Source organism: Tamandua tetradactyla, chromosome 1, assembly GCF_023851605.1.
Source record: "Tamandua tetradactyla isolate mTamTet1 chromosome 1, mTamTet1.pri, whole genome shotgun sequence".
Classification (NCBI taxonomy): Eukaryota; Metazoa; Chordata; class Mammalia; order Pilosa; family Myrmecophagidae; genus Tamandua; species Tamandua tetradactyla.
In genome coordinates, this window is record NC_135327.1 from 140,394,977 (window position 1) to 140,420,087 (window position 25,111).

The following is a 25,111-nucleotide window of genomic DNA, read 5'->3' on the forward strand; positions in this document are numbered from 1 at the left end:
ATATTATCATAAAATGACTTCCTAGGATATTTACATGGAAGTATTAAGTATTCAAGGAACATGATGCATATAACCTACTTTAATGAGACAGTCAGAAAGACAGACGATAGAACGTGACAAAATATTAAAAGTTGGTGGAGCTGGGTGATCTGGGTGAGAAGTGCATCCGGAGTGCTCTTTATGGGTTTTGTATTATTTTTTCAGCTGTCCTATCAGTTTCAAATTAACTACATAGGCTCAAAATATAATAAAAGACCAGGAATATACATCCCTAAAATCGAAGTGATAAAAAGGACACTACAATTATTTTAAGTGTGCATAGACAGATATACATACCCTTCCCATCTCAAATTCTCGACAGGCCATTACAATGATCTAAGAGGAGGAAAGAAATGGGATAAAGAATATTAGACTTAAACACAATTTTATATTTTTAATAATCAAATGTCAAGAATTTTTACCATAGGCAAAAGTAGATTTGGCATGCCCCCCCCCAAAAAAAAGCAGTTTCACTACTAAAAGTACTTTCATTATTAAAAGTATTAAAATCATGACTTCAAAGGTCTAATTACAGCACAAAATATAAAATTGGCCCCAATTAATATGAGTTAAATTAAATTACAAGAATTTTAGAGATTTACATATGACTTTTGAAATCCCAGGAAAATAGAACTTTCAGTACTACATATTTTAAACAAATTTAATTTAAAACTTAACTAGCATTAGATAATTGAAAAACTTATCTAAATATTGAATACATTTACTCCAACATTGCCTTTAAACATAAAGATTATTACATCTGCTTTTCCCAACATTTTATAATATAAACTTCCCATCACACAGCAGAGTTGAAAACACTGAATAGCCACCACTTATATTCTCCCATAATATTCCACTGTTTTATCAGTTATCTCCTCTATCCATTCCAATAGTGTTTTTAATGCATTTTCAAAGTAAACTACAGAGCTCTGTATATCCTAAGTATTTAAGCATATACATTATTATCAATAATTTAATATTTTCACATTGCTTTGTTTTTTCCCCTTGAGGTAAAATTTACATACAATGAAATACACAAATGTTAAGTGTATATTCTTTAATTTTTTTTTTTGTATGCTGTATGGTGGGGATCAGATTTCATTCCTTTTCCACGTGTATCTCTTTATTGCAGCACCATTTGTTGAATTTTTTTATTTGTTTGGTTTTCATTTATTTGTTTGCTTGCTTGCTTTGTGTGGGAAGTGCATGGGCTGGGAATTGAACCCAAGTCTCCTGCATGGCAGGAAAGAATTCTACCACTAAACTACGCTAGGACCCCCCCATACTCTAAGTTTTACAAAATGCATACTACTTTCAACCCAAAGTCCTCTCAAGATATAAGAAGTTACTATCACCAAGTAAGTTCCTTCTTGCCCTTTCCCAGTAAATCCCAACTACATCTGATTTTAACTGAAATACCAGCAAACACCGAGGACTTGAATTTTTTTTCCTGCTTTACCAATCTTTCACTGACTAACACAGGATGACAGTTTTTTTTAAAGAGTCATTCTGATTCAATAGAACATACTTATTACAATGCCCATGAAAGTGGGATGAGAACCACATGTTAATTTTCCTTATCTACCAAACCCAAATCATAATGACCGTATCAAATGCCTGGGCTCCAAGAGTGATACACAGTATGTTTCTTGGCAGTATCCTAACCCACTCATTCCCCCTGCATCTAAACAAAATCATATACTATTTCACCTTACTCAACTCAAGAGAGAGCAAAATTACCAATGACCTAATATGCTTCCAATTAAATGTGCTTGGGGCAGGAAGGTCTGCAAATTGTTTTAACTGATTGCAACTATCATAACATTTTATCAGCCTATTAAAGCACTCATTATCTTCTATATTTTATAAACTATATGGTAGCTATTTTATAAGTTACTGATAGCACAGAATTTAAAAAGTATTATTGCATGATCTTAAAATATTTTGAATAGTGTGTGAAAATTTAATGAAATATCCCAGAAATTAGTCTTTGTCTTTTTAGTAAACATTAGCTACTATAAAGAAAGTTAGGAAATCCCTCATTCCTTCATTCAGTAAAATATCCTGTCATTACAGATAATACTTCTCAAAATTATATTAGGAAAAATAAATTACTTACTACGACATTATACTCCCATATCATCCTCCAAAAATCTATTACTGTATTTGCTAAAGGTCCTTGGGTTGCCACATATGCTTTTGGTCCATAGACACCCTAAAATGGTTAAAGGCAAATTTCATATTTATTATGACGATGAAAAACATTTATCACCTAAGTTTTAACATTTCAAATTTTACTAGTAATACTGCTGTTTTCACCTAAAACATTTACAAATAATTTTTTCACAGTACATAAAAGAAGAGAAACTATATTCAGTTCAGCTTTTTGTGAAGTATTATTACTTCTAGATAGTTATTAAACATGGAACATCAAACTGGTAATTAATTAAGGACCACTGCAAATTGTAAAGCTATTATTTATGTAGGAATTAAAACAAAAGCCCATTCCCAAGTCAACAAAGTTAACTGTAACAGAAACATCAAAACATATTGATTCTAAAAACAACACTAAAACTCCTTAACTGTTCTTTCTTAATTCTTCCATAGCTACCTTAAATTATCTATTTAGCTTAAAAGTTTAATAAGCATGTACTACATAATAATAAATTATTTCTAATAATAAGTCCAATAACTTGCCACAAACAAGATAGCTGACTAATAAATAAAACCAGATAAATGACTCATATAATAAATCAGTGTCATTGGTGCAATTAAAAACTAGAGCTTTTAACAACTGTTTTATAGAAGATGAACTGACAACAACTGAAACATCATCTAATTAGTTTTGGTTTAACCTATTAGTTTTGGTTTCTGCTTCAATTATAATAAAACTGACCATCAAAAAAAACACTTCTTATTTAAAACCATGACATAGTGGTGTCAATTTTATTACATAACTCGTGCACTTAATATTTCTGCTAAAAAAAAATCACGTATGTATAAATAACATATATAAATTAACTGAAAACTTCACTGTCATATATCATGAAAGACTCAAAGAACACAGAAAAACCAATAAAGCAAAGTAAAGCATTTTACTTTAACTCATTCAAGTGACATTTTGTATGTGTCTCTCTGTTCCAAGATAACCCTACAAGACTTTGACTGGTTTTGACCACAGGGTGTCCAAACAGTTATCCAAACAAAGATAATGTTTAATACGGAATTTGGTTTGCCAACTGAAATATGGTGATAACTGCCAAAAGTTTTTAATTTAAGTTTATGTTTTACAAATGATATAATACAGTAATTCCAGCCCTAAGAAATTATTGAAAAGAACAAAGATGTTCATTGTAATATTATGACGGAGAAAAACTGGGGAAAAAACCTATAAAGTTCAACAACATGGAATTATTATGTACATGTGTGTACCTTAACTCAAAGGGATAATAAGGAAATGACCTAACAGTAAGTAAAGTGTTTATAAACCTACATCAAAAAAGAAACAAATTAGAAAATTTTATCTCTACAATCATGAAAATAAGTAAAAACTATATATATGACTAAGAAGCTAGAATGAAAGCACAGAAAAATATTAGTTCAGGGTAGTGATTTTATTTTTATTTACTTTGCTATTGACCATTTGCATGGTCATAAAAGTTTTAATGAAACTAGAAATGCAGAAAGACATTAATTATGCCAGAGAAACCATTTAAAGTTAATACGTACCTTAATAAAATTGGCATTGATATAGTCTGAATCTTGAGAAGGAGTCTTTAAAGTCAATTTAACTCGGCTGTGATCAACTAAAAAGGAAAATCAAGATTTCATAAATTATGCCTTATTTATTTATTATTTGTTTTATAGACTTGCTTTAATTGGGACATTTTCAAGGCCTTAGAATGTAAACTTGTAACTTAATACATTCCTCCCTTTTAAAGCTGTTCCATTTCAGGTATTTCACATTCCGGTAGCAAGCAAACCAGAAAACTGGTTTGCATAATTGGTGATTAATGAAGACTAGCTACTCATACACAAGCTCATTTGCCATATTTTATAAAGTTGGGTGTATTTTCATTTTTAAGTTTTTATTTTTTTAAATAAAAGTAATATATACATGATTTTGAAAAATTAGACCTTAACGAAAGGTTCTAAAATGGAAAGTAAAATATTCTTCTGTCACTGAATTTCAGGGCTCTCTTTCTCCCAACAAAGGACATTATTAAGTTCTTGAATTATGCAAATTATTGAATATGTTTTCACTTATTTATTTCCCATGTTTATATTCTTTGCCCATTTTTCCATTTGTCTATTTTTTCCTACTTATTTAAATAAAATCTATGTAAAAAGAGAAAAACATGCAGAGACAATCTTTGTGAGAATGAAGCCAAGTAGAGGTAAAATTAAGAAATGGAAAAACAGCCTTAGACCCATACATACACAAAATTTCTCAAACTAATCTGAATTGATTTTCATTTGATACACTTAAATATTCCTCATTAGTATAAGACTGCATACATTTCAAGATATGCAGTTCACCATAATTCTCATCTTTTCATACAAGTGGGAGGAGCAGAGAAAGATGGATAAGTTTGGGTAAGGCTTCTGAGACTGCTATATAACAGAGATTTAGAACTCATTTAAAAGGTACTTTTTATGCAGTATTAAATCTATTCTAAGCAAAGTGTAAAACAAAAACATCATGGTTGGTCCTTTCTAACCCAGAGACAATGAATATTAATGGCAAACAGAATACAAAAAGAAATATGTAAAAATACAGAAGTGGTAACAAATATGAGTCAATTTCTTAATAAAACTCTCAAAGGAATAACCATTGAAAAAATAGTTTGATATATTTGGCATTGGCCCATATTTTACATATAGCACTAATGATGTTCCCTCCAAAATTTTCTGCTGATTTTTGTAAATGATAAAATTCTTTTTTTGGCAACTTGTAGGAAGAGGCATATAAGAAAGAAGTACTAGCCTCTGATTAAAATGATTAATCTCTTCTCCATGTTTCCTGGAAAGAGAGATCTTATATGTTTGTCAATGCTGTGTTTTTTATTCTACATCATCCTATACGTCTCTTTTTCTTTGTTTTAAGTCACTGGGGATAGAAAATACACATATTAAAAAATGCTATGATTCCAATATATGAGAATGGGATATTCAGTAAAGATAATGAATGTTAGGTAACTACACAAGCAACTACACAAGCTTCCTCTTACTATATTTGTCAGCGTCCCAATTTATTACCTTTGTATGACCTATTAGCTTCTTTTCAAGATATCTCAAGGCAAAAACTTTGTGTAATAATTTACTACTGAGGCAGGATCCCAACATAAAGGCTGGGAAAATTTTTCATTTTTAATTTTCTATGATGGAAAACTTTGAGCATAAACTAAAATATAAACAATAGTATAATGAATCACCATATACCCATTACACAACTTCAAGAATTATCAAAATTTTGCCAGTATTATTTCATCTACCCCAAATCATGCAACAGCTAGGGGCTAGGGAAAGCAAATCAAGAGACACAATTCAGGAAATAAAATATAATACAAGACTTCAAGTCCAGTCCCATTTACTGCAATAAATTTGATTCAGTAATTTAAAGATAGATGGGTAACAGAGATGCCTTTTTTTAAAACATTTCCCATTTAAAGTCCAAGGCACATATCACTTTCAGAGTCAGTGTTTTAAACTATACAATTATATTATTGATAATTTTAAAAATCATTATTATGCTTCTTATACAACACACCATTCGTGTGTATTTTACCATTCTGCAATGGTGTGCCTAATAAGCATAAACATGAGTAAAAAGGATCTAAAGAATATCAAAGATCTGAAAAACATTCATTTCTCCACAGGGTTTTGCTCACTGCTTCTTTTTTTTCCCAATAGCCCAAACCTAAACAAAGCCAGTGTTAGCTACGCAAAGGGTTATTTAGAAAAACAATTTGGTTTTTTATGGCAACATGAGAATACATAAATACTCTCATTTCCACGGAAACAGAAATTCCTATTGACTATATCCTAGGCATAAAAATAATAAAATCTTCACGAATAACATTAGAATAGGCAGAGTACTCTAATCCATAACTTCTAAAGGCAAGCTCAGTTTTGGTTCTTAATAGACAAATACTGATACAGGGATAATTAGAAATATCCCTGATATAGGGATAACTAGAAATTTCTAAATTCTAGAACTGGCCTCAGTGTTCTAAAATAAATCACGTGTCCAAGATAGCTCTAGAAAACCTAAATGCTCTTTGAATAGAAATAAAACTACTTTTAATGGAATATGTTTATTACGAGATTCTCTAAATTCTACTTAAAAATGATCAACATGGGCGGGCCACAGAGGCTAAGTAGGCAGGGCTCTCGCCTGCCATGCCGGAGACCCAGGTTCAATTCCTGGTCCTGCCCATGAGAAAAAAAAAAGATCATCATCTAGATTGCTCAAACTGTGGATGAACAAATTATATCAGTTGTAGAAAGAAGATAACTAAGGAAATAGAAATAGCAATTATGCTTTAAAGTAAGGGGAGTAGGAAGAAATAGTCAGTATAGTCAGCTCTGAGGAAAGCAAAATATCAAGAAAAACACGTTTATAGGAAAACTGTTATAGGGCATTATTTACAATTTAATAAATTATAATTAGAGTAATAAAATGTCATTGGTCAAAATAAGAAAACTGCTTCGAAACATTTTATTACACATACTTATATGTTTAAACATATATATGTATTTAAGTGTGTATACACACACACACACACACACACATATATATACATATATATATATATATACATATATATATATATACACATACACACACTTAAATACATGTGCCTAATGGAAGTAGAAAAAGAACTATTACAAGATGCTGAAAGCAGTCAGCAAATCTGGTTAGCAATAATATATTACAAATTGCTGTTATATTTAAAATTTAAAAGAACAAAATTAAGCATAACAGTATGTTCTTCTTCAGTATCTATGCAAGCAGAAAGACAGTGGAGCACCATCTTTAAAGTATGGTGAGAAAAGTCAATCTAGAATTCTATTCTAGGTAAAACATCTTAAAAAAAACATTAAAAAACAGTAACAAGGGCGGGCCACAGTGGCTCAGCAGGCAAGAATGCTCGCCTGCCATGCCAGAGGACCCAGGTTCGATTCCCAGTACCTGCCCATGTAAAAAAAAAAAAACAAAAAAAAACACAGTAAAAACATCTTTAAAAAACAAAAGGAATAGAGAAAATGAAGTTTTCTCCTACAGGTGAAATGTTTCCATAAATACTGCAATCTTTAAAATTGTACCTCATATCCAAGCCATGAATCAGATAAAGAAGAGCAGAAAAAATCTGATCAGTTAAACACAAGCAACTCTAAAAGAAAAGAATAAGGTAAACCAAGAGCCAAAGAAGAATCTTAATACAAAGCCAATAAATAACAAAACCTTAAGCAAGAGAGAGAAACTGACCTTCAGATTAAACTCATCAAGATGAACCAGATTCCTAGATATCATCAAAAAATTACAAGCAATACTAAGAAACATGAAGATATGGCCCAGTCAAACGAACAGATCAAAACTTCAGAGGAGGCTGAGAACTTGGAATAACTATTTAAAAACAAATCTCCTAAATCAATTCAAGGAGATGAAGGAAAATATGACAAGAGATAAAGGATATTAATAAGACACTGGATGACCATAAATAAGAATTTGAAAGTATGGAAAGAAGCATAACAGAATTTATGGCAATAAAAGGTACAACTGAAAATATTAAAAACATACTGAAGGCATACAACAGCAGATCTGAATAGGCAGAAGAAAGAATCAGCAAACTAGAAGATAAGACTATTGAAATCTAACAGACAAAAGAAGAAATAAAAGAATGGAAAAAACTGAGCAGTCTCACAGAATTGAATGATAGTATGAAGAGCACAAACATGTGTCATGGGTATTCAAGGAGAAGAGACAGAAAAAGGGGCAGAAAGAATACTTGAGAAAATATTAGATGGAAATTTCCCGACCATTATGAAAGACATGCTAAGAAGTGCAATGTATTCAAAACAAAACAAATCCTATCAGACCTACTCTGAGACACATACTAATCAGAATGTTAAATGTCAAAGATAATGAGAGAATCCTGGAAGCAGCAAAAGAAAAGCTATTGGTCACATACAAGAATAGCAATAAGTTTAAGTGCTAATTTACTATCAAGAATCACAGAGGTGAGAAGGCGATGGTAACATATATCTAAAATACTAAAAGAGAAAAACTGCCAGCCAAAATTTCATTATCAAGCAAAACTGTCCTTCAAAAATGAGTGGGAACTTAAAATGCTCACAGATAAACAGAAACTGAGAGAGTTCATCAACAAAAGAGCTGCTCTGCAAGAAATACTAAACAGAATATTCCAACCTGAAAAGAAAAGATCAGGGAGGGAGACTTTGAGACTGTAGGAAGGAAGATTATAAGAGCAAAAAGAGAGCCAAAATTAAGCTGTGACATATAAAAGTTAAAGGATAAAACTGGTGAAGTACTGCCTTTACAATAAGACTGATTATTAATGGATTAAATGCCAGTGTTAGAAGACACAGATTGGCATAATGGATTAAAATTAACATCTATCTATAAGCAGTCTACAAGAGACTCACCTTAGACCCAAGGACATGAATAGGTTGAAGGTGAAAGGTTAGAAAATGATATTCCACACAAACTGTAACCAAAAAGGAACTTGAGGTAGCTATACTACTATTGACGAAAAAATTTTTTAAATGTAAAGGTATTATAAGAGGCAAAGAAGAACAGATATTAATAAGATAGGCATTCCATAAGAAGAAATAACAATCATATATATTCATGCAACTAACAAAGGTTATTTTAATATTCATGCAACTAACAAATACCACATGAGCCCAACCAAAGGGAAAAATAGATAATACTCTATAATAACAGTTGGGAGACTTCAATATACCACTTTCATCAATAACATCTAGATAGAGGATCAATAAGGAAACAGAAAAATTGAATAATCTGGTAAGTGATCTAGACCTAACAGACATTTATATATACAACACAGCACCTCAAAAGACATATTTTTATATGAAACACTGTACCTCAAAACAACAGGACATACATCCCTCTCAAGTGTTCATGGGTCATTTTCCAGAACAGACCACATATTGGGTCACGAAACAAGACTCAATAAATGTAAAAAGATTGAAATTACAGAAAGCATGTTCTCAGATCATAATGAAATAAGGCTGGAAATCAGTAACAGCCAGAGAATGGAAAATTCACAAATGTATAGAGGGTAAACAAGACACTTAAATAATCATGAGGTCAAAGAAGAAACTCTAAGAGAAATCCAAACAAATGAAAATGAGGATGCAGCAAAGGCAGGAGTGATGGAAATTTATAACCCTAAATGCCTACATTTTAAAAGGAAGAGCTAAAATTAAAGACCTAACAGCACAGCTGTACAAAACAGGAAAAAAAAAACCAAAAAATTAAATCCAAAGCAAGCAAAAGGAAAGAAACAACAAAGGTTAAGAGTAGAAATAAATGAAAATGAGAATAAGAAACAAGAGAGAATTACCAAAATGAAAATTTGGTTCGACAGTATCAATAAAACTGACAAACTCTTAGCCAAGGAGAGAGTATGGAAATAAAATCAGAAATATGAGGGAGAGCATTACTACTGACCCTACAGAAATAAAAAGTATAATAGGATATTATGAACAACCTTATGCCACCTTAGATGTAATGGACAAACTCCTAGAAACACACAACCTATACTGACTCTAGACTAGAAGATTTCAAAAGACCAATTACATTTAGAGCTTGAATCAATCATCAAAAATCTCCAAACACAGAAAAGTTCAAGCTTCACAAGTAAATTCTATGAATAATTCAAAGAATTAATACCAATCCTGCTCAAGTACTTTCTAAAATTGAAGAGGAGGGACCACTATCTAACTGTGAAGCCTCTACTACCCTGATACCAAAGCCAGATAAAGATACTACAAGAAAAGAAAATTACAAACAAATTTATTTTATGAATACAAACATAAAAATCCTCAACAAGATATTTGGAAACTGAATTCAACAGCACATTGAAAGAATTATACACCATGGTTAAATGGGTATTATCCCAGATATTCAAGGGTGGTTCAGCATAAAAAAATCAATTAATATAATATACCACATTAACAAATCAAAGGGGAAAAAACCTATGTTCATCTTGATTGATGAAGAAAAGGCATTTCTCAACATTGTGCTACAAGTTCCTGCTAGAGCAGTTAGACAAGAAAAAGAAATAAAAGTCATCCAAATTGGAAAGAAGGAAGTAAAACTTTCATGGTTTACAGACAATTGTAATCTCATATATAGAAAATCCAAAAAAATCAACAAAAAAGCTACTAGAGCTAATAAGTTAAAAAAGTGGCAGGATACAAGATTAACACACATGATACTCTAGGAATGAGAAATCTGAGAGGAATACTGAGAAAATGATTCTGTTTACAACATTTAAAAGGATCAAATATCTGGGAATAAATTTAACCAAAGATGTAAAGGACTTATATATGGAAAACTACAAAACGCTGCTTAAAAAAAAAAAATCAAAGACTCAAATAAACAGGGTAATCCAAGTTCATGAAACAGAAGACTAAATATCATTAAGATGTCAATTCTACCCAAATTAATTTACAGATACAACACAATGTTATTCAAAATTCCAACAGCCTCCTTGAAGAAATGGAAAGGCCAATTATCATATTAATTTGGAAAGGTAGGGGGCCCAGAATAGCCAAAAAGCATCTTATAAAGAAAAAATGAAATTGACTCTCACTTCCTGATGTTTCACTTTATTACAAAGCTACAGCAGTCAAAACAGCATGGTATTGACATAAAGACAGACATACTGACTACGGGAAGCAAACTGAGAGTTTAGAACTAGATCCTCTCATCTACGGTTAACTGATTTTTGACAAAGCTGCCAAGTTCATCCAAATGGGCCAGAGCAGTCTATTCAACAAATGATACTGGGAATGTTGAGCAAAATGTCAGAACATGTTGAATGAAGTGCCAGAAACAAAAAGACAAATATTATCAAGCCTCACTCATATGGGCTAGCTATCATATAAAAACTTGGTGAACTGAAGTCGAGAGTATGGATTTATCAGTTTGGGGCCTATTGTAAAGGGTCCTAGATTATAAGCTCTTACAGCAGTCACATATATTCAAGAATTGTAACTGTTATTTCTAAATTCTGAGAATGAGCTATCTGTGTATAACCTAGTCATTTCTGAAACTTTGGGTATTTATGTGGCACCTGAAACTCTGAGTTAGAGCACCGAAGCTATGAAAGTCAGCATTACCCCATGCAGCAACTGTTTAAAAACATTGAAAAAATGATTGGCTGTGCCTGAGCTCTGCCCATGGACACACTAGGGTACTGCCCCCAGGCCACAGCACATCAGGGCCCTACCCCACAGACCTGTACAAGTGCACAGCCACATCCTCCCTGCTGGGCACCCACGCATCCATGCATCAATCCCTTGACCCCTGAACCCCACTCCCCAGCACACGCACACAGACTTACCCTGCCCCCTGGCACCAGTGCCCTATTCCCACTTGGCAAGTGCTCACATGTGCATCGGTGCTACATGGCCCCTGCCCTGCATACATGTGCACCACTGCCCCAACACCACCAGACCTGTGCACCTGCAGCCAGGCCCTGCCCACCCAACATCACCTGCCCCTGACCCACATCCCACAACTCACATGACCTGTGCCCCACCCATAAACACTCTCACATCCCAGCCCTCCTGGTCCCCTCCACCAGTACATGGACATACCTTTGCCCTGCCTTCTCTGCGCCCCTTATCCCACACCTTGATACCCACAGCCCCCATGCCCCACCTACACCCTGCCTGCGCATCAGCCCCATGCTTCCACACAGCTCCTCATCCAGCTCCTGCCATGCCCTACACCTCTATGTCCACCACACTGCACGTTGCTCTGCACTCCAAGGCCTGAACCCATCTCCACAGCCTCCATACAGCACCTCCACAACCCCCTACACTCTGGAACCCACGCTCACAGGCACCAGCATAGCATCCCCGACCCATGCCTACACCTGCATGCAACCCATCTCCACAGTGTTGTGCTCTGCCCCACTCCCCACATCCTTTTCCAAGTCTGTCCTGCAAATACAAAGCTTTAGACTACTGAAGGAATTCAATTTCCAAAGTAGCCCTATCAAGATATTTACATGCCTCAGATATTTAAAAGCAACAGAAGATAACTAAGCATATGAAGATGTAGATAGATATAACCCAGCCTACTGACCAAATTAAAATACCGGAGGAGACACAGACCTTGGAACAACTAATCAGAGATGTTCCTATAACCCTATTAAATAAAATCAATTCGGATGGCTAATGACATAAAGGAAATCAAGAAGACACCAGAAGAGCAGAAATAGGAATTTGAGAGAATAAGCAGGAAAATAGCAGGTATCACAGACATCAAAGATCAAAAAAATACTAGAGACACATAAGAACAGATATGAAAAAGCAGAAGAAAGAATAACAAACAAGAGGACAGGACAACTGATTTGAAACATACAAAAGAGCAAATAACAAAATAGATGGAAAAATTGATATTGGATCTCAGGGAAATGATGCGCAAATAAAGCCCACAAATACAAGAATCATCAGTGTCCCAGAAGCAGAGAAGAAAAGGGTTAGGAACATTAGTTCAGGATAAAATGGGGGAAAACTTCCTGTATGGATTTGAAAGGATTATGTGCCCTAGAAAAATCATGTTTTAATACTGATCCACTTTACGGAGGCAGCCCTTTCTTTTAATCCCTGTTCAGCAGTGTAGGCTGGAAGCTTGATTAGATTACCCTCATGGAGATGCAACATGCCCAATTGTGGGTATCAACCTTTGATTAGAGGGAGATGTGACTCCCATTCATTGCAGGTGGGCTTGATTAGTTTACTGGAATCCTTTAAAAGAGGAAACATTTTGGAAAGAGCCACAGAGCCCACCAGCCAGTGACTTTTGGAGATGAAGAAGAAAACATCCCCGAGGGAGCTTCATGAAACAAGAAGCCTGGAGAGAAAGCTAGCAGACTTGGCAATATGTCTGAACTGGAAACCCTGAATGTCATTGGCCTTCTTGAACCAACGTATCTTTCCCTGGATGCCACAGACTGCAAATTTCTACAGTCATACTTTAATTTGGACATTTTCACAGCTTTAGAACAGTAAACTTGCAACTTATTAAATTCCCCTTTTTAAAAGCCATTGTTTCTGGTATATCGCATTCCAGCACCTTGCAAACTTGAAAACCTCCCAACCCTTACTTGGTGCAAAATGTATATTTTGGGTAGCATTTAACTTGTATGGTCAGTTTACTTGAACACCATAATTATGTAGAATCCTGAATAGGGTACGAGAACTTCTTGGCTTGCATAGGTTGGTAAGACGTCCAATATATCCCAGAGTAATTTTGGCAGGGAATAAAAAAGTATTAGCAAGGTTTCCTCGGGGGCGCCTGGGGAGAAAATAGAAAATATACTTCCCCATCTGGGGAATTCCTGGTATTTTCGCAAGCAGTGGGGACAACCAATTCAGTAGGCTGAAACTAGTGGTCAATGAGAGGGAGGGGTAAGGGGTATGATATATATGAGTTTTTTCTTTTTATTTCTTTTTCTGGAGTGATGCAAATGTTCTAAAAAATGATCATGGTGATGCATATACTACTATGTGATGATATTGTGAGCCACTGATTGTACACCATGTGTGGAATGTTTGTATTTTAAGAATGTTAATGTCTGCATTTTTTTTTGGCTCATCAATTAAAAAATAAAAAAATTAAAAGAAAAAAGGATCAAGGTTACTGGAACACTGCTCAACAGTTTCAGGTACCTCCTTCTAGCCACTTCAATACACCATAAACTAAAAAGGGATATCTATATAATGCTAAGAATAATCTCCAGCATAACCACTTGACTCTGTTTAAAATCTCTCAGACATTGAAACTTAATTTTGGCTCATTTCTCTCTTCCCTCTTTTGGTCAAGAAGGCTTTCTCAATCCCATGATGCCAGGTGTCGGCTCATCCCAGGAGTTCTTAGATCAGGGATATCTATACCCTTGGGAATCATGTTCCACATAGGAGGGAGGACAGTGAGTTCACCTGTTGAGTTGGCTTAGAGACAGAGGCCATATCTAAGCAACAAAAGAGGTTCTCTGGTAATGACGTTAGGCTTAATTTTAAGTAGGCTTAGCCTATCTTTTGGCGGGGATAAGTTTCCTATGAACAAATCCCACAGTTGAGGACTTGGCCTATTGATTTGGTTGTCCCCACTGCTTGCAAGAATATCAGGAATTCTCCAAATGGGGAAGTTGAATTTTCCTCCCTTCTTGCCATTCCCCCAAGGGGACTTTGCAAATCCTTTTTATTCATTGTTCAAATTACTCTGGGATTTACTGGAGCATTGCTCTGGACAAACCTACAAAAAAACCTACTCAAGGTTCCATGTACTTATGATGTTCAATTAACTTGCCCATATAAGTTATATTAGGAAATGCACTAGTTTAAAATATAAATTTTGTATCAAATAAACATTTTTTGCTTTAGTCTCACACAGAAGTTGAAGTTTTAAAATATGAATGACCATCTATTTTTAATACCCTGCAATGCTGACATTCCTTTCTTCTTCCATATGCAAAAACATTTTTTAATTTGTACATTTAGTCACTATCATTGTATACTCTAGGCACTCCTAGATTATATCATCTCAGTTTTTATCATCTATCTTTCGTTCTGGATTCATATGTGCCCCCAGCCCTCCTCCCTCTATCATTCTCACATTCAGCCTCATTCAAGTGTACTTACATTACAGTGATACAATCAGATAGTATTGTGCTATCCATTTCTGCATTTTTACAATCAGTCCTGTTCCACAATCTGTATCACTTCTGCTCCAATTACCCAATATTTACCCTATTTCTATCTCCTGATGACCTCTGTTCTCAAATGAGTTCATTCATTAATGTTAGTTCATATCAGTAAGACCATACGGTATTTGTCCTCTTGTTTCTGGTTAATCTCACTCAGCATAATGTCCTCAAGTTCCATCCATGTTACATGCTTCATGACTTTATTCTGTCTTACAGCTGCATAATATTCCACTGTGTATATATGCACACACATACACACCACCGCTTGTTTAGCCACTTGTCTGCTGATGGACATCTGAGCTGTTTCCATCTCCTGGCAATTGTAAATAATGCTGCTAATAAACATTGGTGTGCAAATGTCTGTTTGTGTCCTTGCCCTCATGTCCTCTGAATAGATATCTAGCAATGGTATTGCCAGATCATAGGGTAGCCTTGATTCTTGAAGATAACTGTATAACTATATAGCTTTTACAGTGTGACTGTATGATTGGGAAAACCTTGTGTCTGATGCTCCATTTATGCAGGGTAAAGAAAAATGAGTAAAAAATTAGGGGGTAAAAAATAAATAAATAAATAGGGGAGGATAAGGGGTAAAAAAATTGGGTAGATTGAAATACTAGTGGTCAATGAGAGGGAGAGGTAAAGGGTATGGGATGTATGAGTTTTTTTTTTTTTAATTTTTGTTTCTTTTTATTGAGTGATGCAAATGTTCTAAAAATGATCATGATGATGAACACACAACTATGTGATTATATTGTGAGCCACTGATTGTATACTATGGATGGACTGTATACGTGTGAAGATTTCTTAATAAAAATATATTTAAAATATGGTGCCAGGAGAACTAGATAGCCATATGCAAAAGAATGAAAGAGGACCAGGACCCCTATCTCACATCATATACAAAAATTAACTCAATATGGATCAAAGACCTAAATATTAAAGCTAGAACAATAAAATTTTTAGAAGAAAATATCTAGGGAAGCATCGTCCACATCTTATGAGAGGCAATGGTTCCTTAGACTTTATACCCAAAGCCCAAGCAATGAAAGAAAAAAATAAATAAATGGGATCTCCTCAAAATTAGAAACTTTTGCACTTTAAAGGTCTTTGTCAAGAAAATGAAAAGGCAGCCTACTCAACAGGAGAAAATATTTAGAAAACACACATCCAATAATGCTTTAACATCCAGAATCTTATAAGGAATCTATAAGGAAATCCTATTACTCAGGACAAGCCACACAATTTAAAAATGGGCAAAAGATTTGACTGACATTTTCCTAGAAAAAAATACAAATAGCCCAAAAGCACATGAAAAGAAGCTCAACATCACTAGCTATTCAGGAAATCAAAATCAAAATCACTATGAGATATCATATCACATGTGCTAGAATGGCCACTTATTAAAAAACAGAAAACTAAAAATATTGGGGAGGATTGTGAAAAAATAGGAACACTCATTCACTGCTGGTGGAAATGTAAAATGGTGCAACCACCATGAAAGACAATTTGGTGGTTCCTCAGGAAGCTAAGTATAGAATTGTCATAAGATCCACAATTTCACTACTACGTGTATACCTAGCAGAACTGAAAGCAGAGACACAAACAGACATTTGCACAAGCAGTGTTAATAGTGGCATTATTCATAATTTGCTAAAGGTGGAAGGAACCCAACTGCCCACCAACTGATAAAGAAAACGTGGTATATACATACAATGAAATATTATTCAGCTGTAAGAAGGAATGAATTCCTGAGGACATTATGTTGAGTGAAATAAGTTAGACAAAAAAGGACAAATGTTGTATGATCTCACTGATAAAAACTAATTATAATAAGCAAATTCAAGAGAGTTCAAAATCTAGAAAATTGGTTACTAGGAGATAGGATGGGGTAGGGATGGGGAGTGGATGTTTAATCGTACAGAATAACTATGTATAGATTGGAAATGTTAAGAAATGGATAGTCACAATAGTAGGACATTATTGAGAATATAATTAACAGCACTGAATTTTATGTTTGTAAATGTGGTTGAAAGGGAAAATATTGAGTTGTGTATATTACTAGAAGCAAAGTTAGAGGATAAGACACAGGACTGTGTAATGTATAAAACAGTGAACTCTGTTGGGGACGATGACTAGTTAACACTAAAATATAAGAATGATCATTAATGAATTAACAGCAAATGTACATCAGTATTACAAGATGCTAACAACAGGGTAGTATAAGTTTTCTTTGTACAAGGAAAAAGTATTCCTGGTGTAAACTATGGCTATGGTTAACGGCAATATTTTTTTTAATTATTTAGAGAATACTTTATTAGTTTCTGTAATTAAATCCATGTAGATAAGACTTTACATGTTTAATACAGTTCGTAATCCCTGTACAAATGGAAAAAAACTATGTTAACATTTCTAGACCAAGATGCTCTTAATTTCTGTACGATGCCAACTCAAACACGGTTTAACTGGGATACTTTTTCCAAAGTTGACAGCACAGCTAAAGTTTCCAAAAATTCAAATTAAATATATATAAAGACCAATAGCAGTGTGTAATACATCAATAGCAGCAACAGCTTTTCCAGTGCTGCAGTCATCAGAACAAAATTATAGAGATATCCAACATACTCCATTAAAAAAAAAAAAAAAGCAAAACACAAAAATCCCAGAAAACAACAAGTTCTATTACTATTATGGCACCCGGGCACTATTTTTCATTAGCTTTTCAATCATCATTTGGAAAGAAAAAACATCATTAAAAATAGGTCTGACATATCACGGTCACTACTACATAATTGTATGTAGTACAATTGTACTATCATATTATCATACATGTTTATGATAATAAAACAGGTACAAGATATTGTACATTCACAGAGGTTTGATACAGTGTTGTCCTGTATCTATAATACCAGAGGATACAATTAAAAAGGCATTATTTGAGATTTGATTCTACTGTTCTAGCAGAGGGCCCAAAGATTGGTGTGGCACAGCTCTGGTGACGAAACGCACCAGATTCCTTCTTAGAAAGGAATTTCTTTAATTAGGGGCATGGTTCTAAAGACATTGCTCTTCATGAACATCAGCTAAAAACTAACAGTAATTTTTTTATTAAAATATTTATTTATTAATTCATTTAAAATTAACAAGAACTCACCCACATGTTAATAAATTTTAAAGAAAAAGCATATTTTCCAAAACAAAATATTTAGTGAAACAAGTGGTACTGTTTGACAGTTTTTGCAAATTTCTTTAATATATGAATTAACAGAAAACAGATTCTCATAACTGCTTCTGCATTCAATCATTACCATCTCACAATGTTGTAGCTTCTGGAGAACCCCACTATCCACTCATGAGAGAAAAGAGTGAAAAAGAGAAAAAAATCTTAGCATTCTTAACAAAATAATTTTAATCAGAAGTATATCAGGACCCTTCAAGGTTCTCTGATCACAGGTTGAGAGCCACCAGATTAATCCAATCACAGCGGCCCTCCATGCTTCCCCAGTGATTGGATTAGGGGTGAACACATGGCCCAATTCTGCACCACCCTTCTCTCCCCCATAAGAAATGAGGGAACCTTTTGGGAAAGGTTTCTTTACATTTAAAAAAAATGAGATATTTACCTGTTAGTCACTGGTTTAAGAACAGAAACCATGCTAATATGTCAAACAAAAATGGACTTAATACAGGAAATAAGGTGCTTACAAAGTCATCGAGAGGACAGGCAGATGCCAGAAACTGCTACCGGACCACACATTGCAGCTGTAATTCACAGATGAGGAAGTTGCAACAACTGCCTTATACTCAAGAAACTGCTGATTAAGGGGTGTTTTTAATATTCTTTCATCAATTTTAACAAAGGCATCACACTAATGCAAAGTGTCAATAATGGGAGAATATACGGGAACACTATTTTTACATGACTTTTATATAAACCTACAATTTCTGTCATTAAAAATAAATAAATAACAAAAATTAAAGGAAAAAACCCAAAACATTATGCTAAGTTTAAGAAACAAGACACAAATTAAATATGTATGATTCCATTTGTGTAAATTTTAAATACAAATGAATCTATAGATATAGAAGTAGATTAGTGGTTATGTAGGTATGGGGACAGACAGAGGGTTTAAGAGGTGACTACTAAGGGATATGGGGTAATGAATTTTTAGAGTAGTGAAAATGTTCTAAAGTTGACTGTAGTGATGAATGCACAACTTTGTAATTATAGTAAAAATCACTGATTGTACACCTTGCATCAGTTGAATGCTATATGAATATATCTCGATAAAACTTTCTTTTAAAAGAGGGAAGATATAAAAATAAAAAGGCCAATATTAGCAAATACTGAATATATACATATTTTTAAAAGTCACAGGGAATTTTATTGAGGATATTTTCCAGAGAACAGGCTTTAGAAATGAGTAAAAGTTAAGGGAGTGGAGACATAGGATGTAGCTATTTCAGGATAATTGAACAAAAGGAGAAATATTGACTACTGGCAGCTTTGAGATACTAAGTATGAAGCAAATTTTATCTTATAAAATTAGGATATGCTAAAGCATCCTTTGAAAGTTAAAGGTATTTTGCCAGAAACTATGCTATTTAAGAAAATAATTTATAATACTATAATAGAATATAACGCTATTATTCTAAGAAATACCCTCAGAGATACACATTCAGCTTGTTGAGAACAGTATTTGAGTAATCTTATCGTTTATTTTTTCATTCATAATTACTCCACTTAATATTGTGAATAACAAATAACAGCTAATATTTTAGCAGTTCACAAAATTTATTCAATTATGTTGATTTCATTATCTCTTTATATTACTGTATTTTAAGGAACTAACTGCTTTGAACAGAATCCCCAAAAGATATTACTCCTTTAGATTTCTGGCATTTAAATGTAATTTCATTCTTAAAGAAAAAAAACCCAAAACCCTCAACAACAAAAACAAAAATACTACTGCTAGAAGGGAAAACAAGAAGCACAATTGCAAATTATTATTGTGTACCTTGAAAGAGAGGTTAATTACAACCTTCTTAACAACCAAGCTCAGGAAGAATAAAGCTGGCTAGGTACAAACAGCTAATAATCATTCCTAGTTTTCTATCAAAGGCATTTCAAACTTACATGGCAGTATGTCCTTATATCTGTTCTTTTTAACATTTTCTTCTTTTTCTCCAGTAGCTGTAGGATAAATCTTTTCTGTTCTATATTTAGTAGACAATCTTCTTAATCGCTGAAAATACCAAAAAAAAAAAAAATTCATTTTAGTGAAACACTGATATTCAAAATTTCATGGCTCTCAAATATCTCTTCACCACATTTGCTGTCCCCAATACCTCAGGACTCATGTTCCTGTTTCTCTAACTTCATAATATCCCTTCAGCCCCTAATAATTGTCAAGGAAAATTTCATTTTTAGCATGACTGCAAACATAGATTAGTATTTATTACCTGTAAAATCAGAAAAGAAAAGGACAACTAAAGTAAAAGTAAGTAATTTTATGTAAAGAAATCACTAAAAAGCTGTCACATTTAATTCACTGCTTAACTTACTCAAGTCATTTTTGTGTTTTAACTAAGAGTCTCAACAAACAAGTTTTAAAATTAGCTGTAAAGATTATGCATATGTTTCTTTAATTGTTCTCTCAATAAACCTTGAGCACCCATGATGTCCGAGGCTCTCTATAAGGCATCAGCAAATAATTATTTATGAGACACTGTAAAATAAAGTTCTTTCATATTGAATTGGAAATGTCCAACAAAGACCAATTCTGCGTATTCACTGCATTACAGAAGTGGTTTGTGGATTAGTGACAAGCTCTTACCACATATGGCAGTAGGGATGTTCTTTGCGCTGGAATATTTCTGTGTGTCAGTAATACACTTCCTGCTTTCAGAAACACTGAAAGTCGGCATTGTGAATTGTTTAAATTCTACTCAACTACATTGCTGAAATTTAATTTCAAAGGCGCCTACTTTCTTTCAGTCTAAAGACATATTGAAAGCATTCTGGTTTGACTATTCAAGAAAGTATCAAATAAAGAAACGAAAAAAAGTCTGGTAACTTTTTTACCATTTTATTTTTGCTACTATTTAAACAACTAAGAATGCTTAACTCTGTATTTTAAAAACACAGATATAACCTTAATGTAAAATTACTGACTCAGTTTTGTTAGAATATACTTTAACATGCAGCACCTGAAATAGTCTTACAAACATGGCCTTACACATAAAATGACAAACCTTTCATTTTTCTTTGAAAACTTCCTAAATTTTACCACAGTATCTTAGAAACCTTAGAAGAATTATGCATTTTTTCTTTAAGAAATAAAGACTTACTAGGAGCTTGCTCACATTGGCACAATGCCAAAATAAAACTCTCTAAAGTTATGTTCTTATTTCCTAGGTACTACAGTACTCAAAATATATTCAGTGTGTTAGAGGAAAAAACTGGTATTCAAAAGTAAACAGTGTGGGGGGAGGGGGCAGGTAACAAGGGTAGTTCAATGGTAGAATGCTCATCTTCCAGGCAGGAGACCCAAGTTCGATTGCTAGACCAAGTACTTTTCCCCCTCTTCCCTCAAAAAAAAGTAAACGGAAAATAGCAGCAAGTATGGAAGTGGGGCAAGATGACAATATAAGAAGGTGTGAAATCTAAACAGTTGTCTCGAACAGCTAGCAAATAACCAGGAATTCTCTGGAATAAGTGGGGGACATCCATGACTGGACACATATGGTACAACAGTATGGAACAGGTGGAAAGGCCGAGATTACAGCACAAAACTGTAAGTGAAGCTCCTAAACTGCAGAGGCTGGCACCTCTGGCCCACTGGCCTAACAAGCTACGCTGGAGAAAACTTTCCCATGGGAAAAGAAGCAGTCTCTACTAAGAGCAAGGGAAGAGAGTTAAACCAAAATTGAGGCTTTAAGTAAAAAATCTGGACTACTGAAAAAAGCTCTTAGCACACAGGTAAACCCAGAGCAAGCAGGAAAGGCACCTGAGGTCTCTCCTGGCAAAAACGAGGTGGGGCTAACAGGAAAAAAAACAAAAACAAGAAAAACAGAAGCTTTTTGAGTACGCCAAGCTCAGAATACTGGAAAAGGTCTGTGCCCCAAGAAAAGCGTACTAAAGAGTCAAGAACCAACTCTGGCTCTTGACTGCTGAACCTTGGGGGCTGGGGATTGGCTGTGAAAAGGGACTTCTATTTTTTTAAACTATTCTAAGTAACTTATTAGAGAAAGCCTCAGCCTTTATCAGTTGTCAACAGTGACCCCAGGGAAGGGCAGAGTTAAAACAGGTCTGAGAAAAGGTAACTAGGCATGTAAAGGAGATAATAACCTAAAGGGTGTATTTCCCCCCAAGAAAAGGGGATGCTGAACCAGATCAACTGGTGTTCTTCATTCAGAGAATTCAGACCCCAGGGGCTAGAAAACAGACATATCCTCAGTTTGTCTTCTTCCTAAGGCTCTATATCAGCCAGGGCCTAGCAGGGGCAGGGTCTGTTGAGAATTAAAGACACTGCATGACTTTATGCTGGTGGGGTGCTGTGGGCTGACAAGCACTACCTGCTGAGTAAGATAGGAAAACTACAGAGTCTAGAGACTGCACATGAAATCTGACAACCTGCTGGGTCTCACCCTTAGGGTAACTTGATACTGACCACAACCTCCTGAGACCTAGGCCTGACTGGTCTGGGAAAATCTGTTTGCAGCCAATCATATCTGGGAGGATTGTCCTCAAAAAAAAAAAAAAAGGTTCCATATAAGCAGGGGCAAGAACCAGAAAAACAAGAACTGAAAAATTCTGATGTTAAAAGAAACTATACTACAGATATAGAATAAGTTGAACTGAACGCCAAAGAACAAACAGATAGAGAACAGAACCAACCAACAAGAAAACCATTGGTAAAAGAATGAAGGTGACCTCTAAAATAAACTAATCAAGGAAATCAAATGCCTAGACAAAAGCAAAAAATTACAAGCCATACTAGGAAAAACAAAGGTATGGCCCAATCAAAGAAACAAACTAATACTTCAAACAAGATGCAGGAATGACATAAAAAATTAAGTATGTTCAAAAAAACAAGATAAATCAAATCAAAAATCAAATCGAGTTGAAGGAAAATAAAGCAAAAGAGATGAAGGATATAAATAAGACATTGGGTGGCTATAAGAAATAGTAAGCTTGAAAAAACAAACGGTAGAATTTATGGAAATAAACAACACAACAGAAGCAATGAAAAACATAATGGAGACTTACAACAACAGATTTGAAGAGGCAGAAGAAAGAATTAGTGAATTAGAGATCAGGACATCTGAAATCCTACATATAAAAGAACAGATAGGGAAAAGAATGGAAAAATATGTGTAGGATCTCAGGGAATTGAATGATAACATGAAGAGCATGTCAAAGGCAAAGAGAATTCTGAAAGCAGCAAGAGAAAAGTGACCCCTCACATACAAGGGAAACTTGACAAAGTGCGTAGACTTCTCAGATATCTTTCTAAACCATGGAAGGCAGTGCAATATTTTTAAGATACTAAAAGAGCATATCTGGGAAAACTGCCCTTCAAAAATGAGGGAAAGTTTAAAATATTTTCAAACAATTTTTCTTTTTTTGTCTGAGAGTTTGTGAACAAACTCTGCCCTATAAGAAATACTAAAAGGGAACACTACAAGCAGATAAGAAAAGACAGGAGAGGTAAGTCTGGAGAAGACTGTAGAAACACAGAATAAAGTCATGACACATGCAACAACATGGATGAACCTTAAAGACATGAAGTTGAATGAAATAAGCCAAAAACAAAAGCATAAATACTATATGGTCTCACCAGTATGAACTAACATTAATGTGTGAACTTTGGAAGTTAAATTGAGAACACAGGTTATCAGAAGTTAAAAAGAGGGTATAGACTGAGCACTTGATCTTGAAGGAGTAGAATGTTCAACAGAATTGACTATAAAGATCCAGAAATAAATAGCATAATACTATTGATGGTAACACAATATTATAAATACACTGAACAAAGTTGAGAGTATAGCCGAAAAAGAAAGGCTAAGAGCATGTATGACAACAGAAAGACAGAAGAAAAAGACTGGGACTGAATAACTTAGTGAAACCTAGAGTGGACAATGATGGTCAATGACTTGATTAAATGTATAAATACAAAAATGCCTTCACATGAGAGAAAACAAAAGTCAGCATCGCAAGGTAATGAAAATAGGATGGTATATGGAAAAAATACAATAAATGCAAACCACAACCTACAGATAACAGTAACCTTGTAATATGCTTCCATTAAATGTAACAACAGCAATATACCAAAGCTAAATGTCAATAGATAGGAGATAAAAGGGAGAGGTATGGAATTCATATTGCTGTTGTTGTTTTTCCTTTTTATTTTTTTTTAATCTTTATTTTATTCTCTCTTCTTTCTCTGCAGAAGAAATGGAAATGTTCTCATACAGATTGTGGTGGTGAATGCATAATTATATGTTTATACTGGAAAGCACCAACTGTTCTCTTAGGATTGTTCTCTTATGTTGTATGAATAAAACTGTTTAAAAAACAAAGATACAAGTGCTGAAGAATAAGTAGAGAGATTAACTATTCACTCTTGGTAGGGAAGTAGAATGGTGCAGCTCTCTGGGAGATATGGTGGTGGCTCCAAGGAGGTAAATGTTAGGGTTGCCATATGATCCTGCAACTCCATTGTTTGGTATATACTTGATAGAACTGAAAGCAGGGACATGAATGGACTTTTGCACACTGGTGCTTCTGGCAGCATTATTCATGATCTGCAATGGTTGGAGGTAGCCTAAGGGTACACTGACTGTGGCATATACAGAGAAAGGAATACCGAGCAGCTGCAAGGAGGGATGAAATTGTTAGTAATACAACTAGGTGAATGAACACTGAGGACAGTATATGTTGAGTGAAATGAGCCAGAAACGAAATGACAATTATTCTAACACCTCACTAATACAGACTAATTATATTGTGCAAACTCTGAGAATCAAATTCGAGAGCAAAGGTTATCAGAGGACAGCTTATTATAAAGGTC

The 25,111-nt window shown here is 34.3% G+C and overlaps 1 protein-coding gene across 3 annotated transcripts in view; it reads right to left on the reverse strand.

Annotated features, from left to right (window-relative positions):
- The window catches only part of PTPN12 (protein tyrosine phosphatase non-receptor type 12), a 133,657-nt gene that overhangs the window by 54,009 nt on the left and 54,537 nt on the right, over nucleotides 1-25,111 (reverse strand). For all 3 annotated transcript variants that reach the window (XM_077155196.1, XM_077155275.1, XM_077155358.1), the window contains exons 2-5: nucleotides 20,173-20,281; nucleotides 3,769-3,845; nucleotides 2,159-2,254; nucleotides 337-375 (exon numbers count right to left, since the gene is read on the reverse strand). In XM_077155196.1, coding sequence (XP_077011311.1) covers nucleotides 337-375; nucleotides 2,159-2,254; nucleotides 3,769-3,845; nucleotides 20,173-20,281 — 321 coding nt within the window. The remainder of the gene's footprint in view (nucleotides 1-336; nucleotides 376-2,158; nucleotides 2,255-3,768; nucleotides 3,846-20,172; nucleotides 20,282-25,111) is intronic.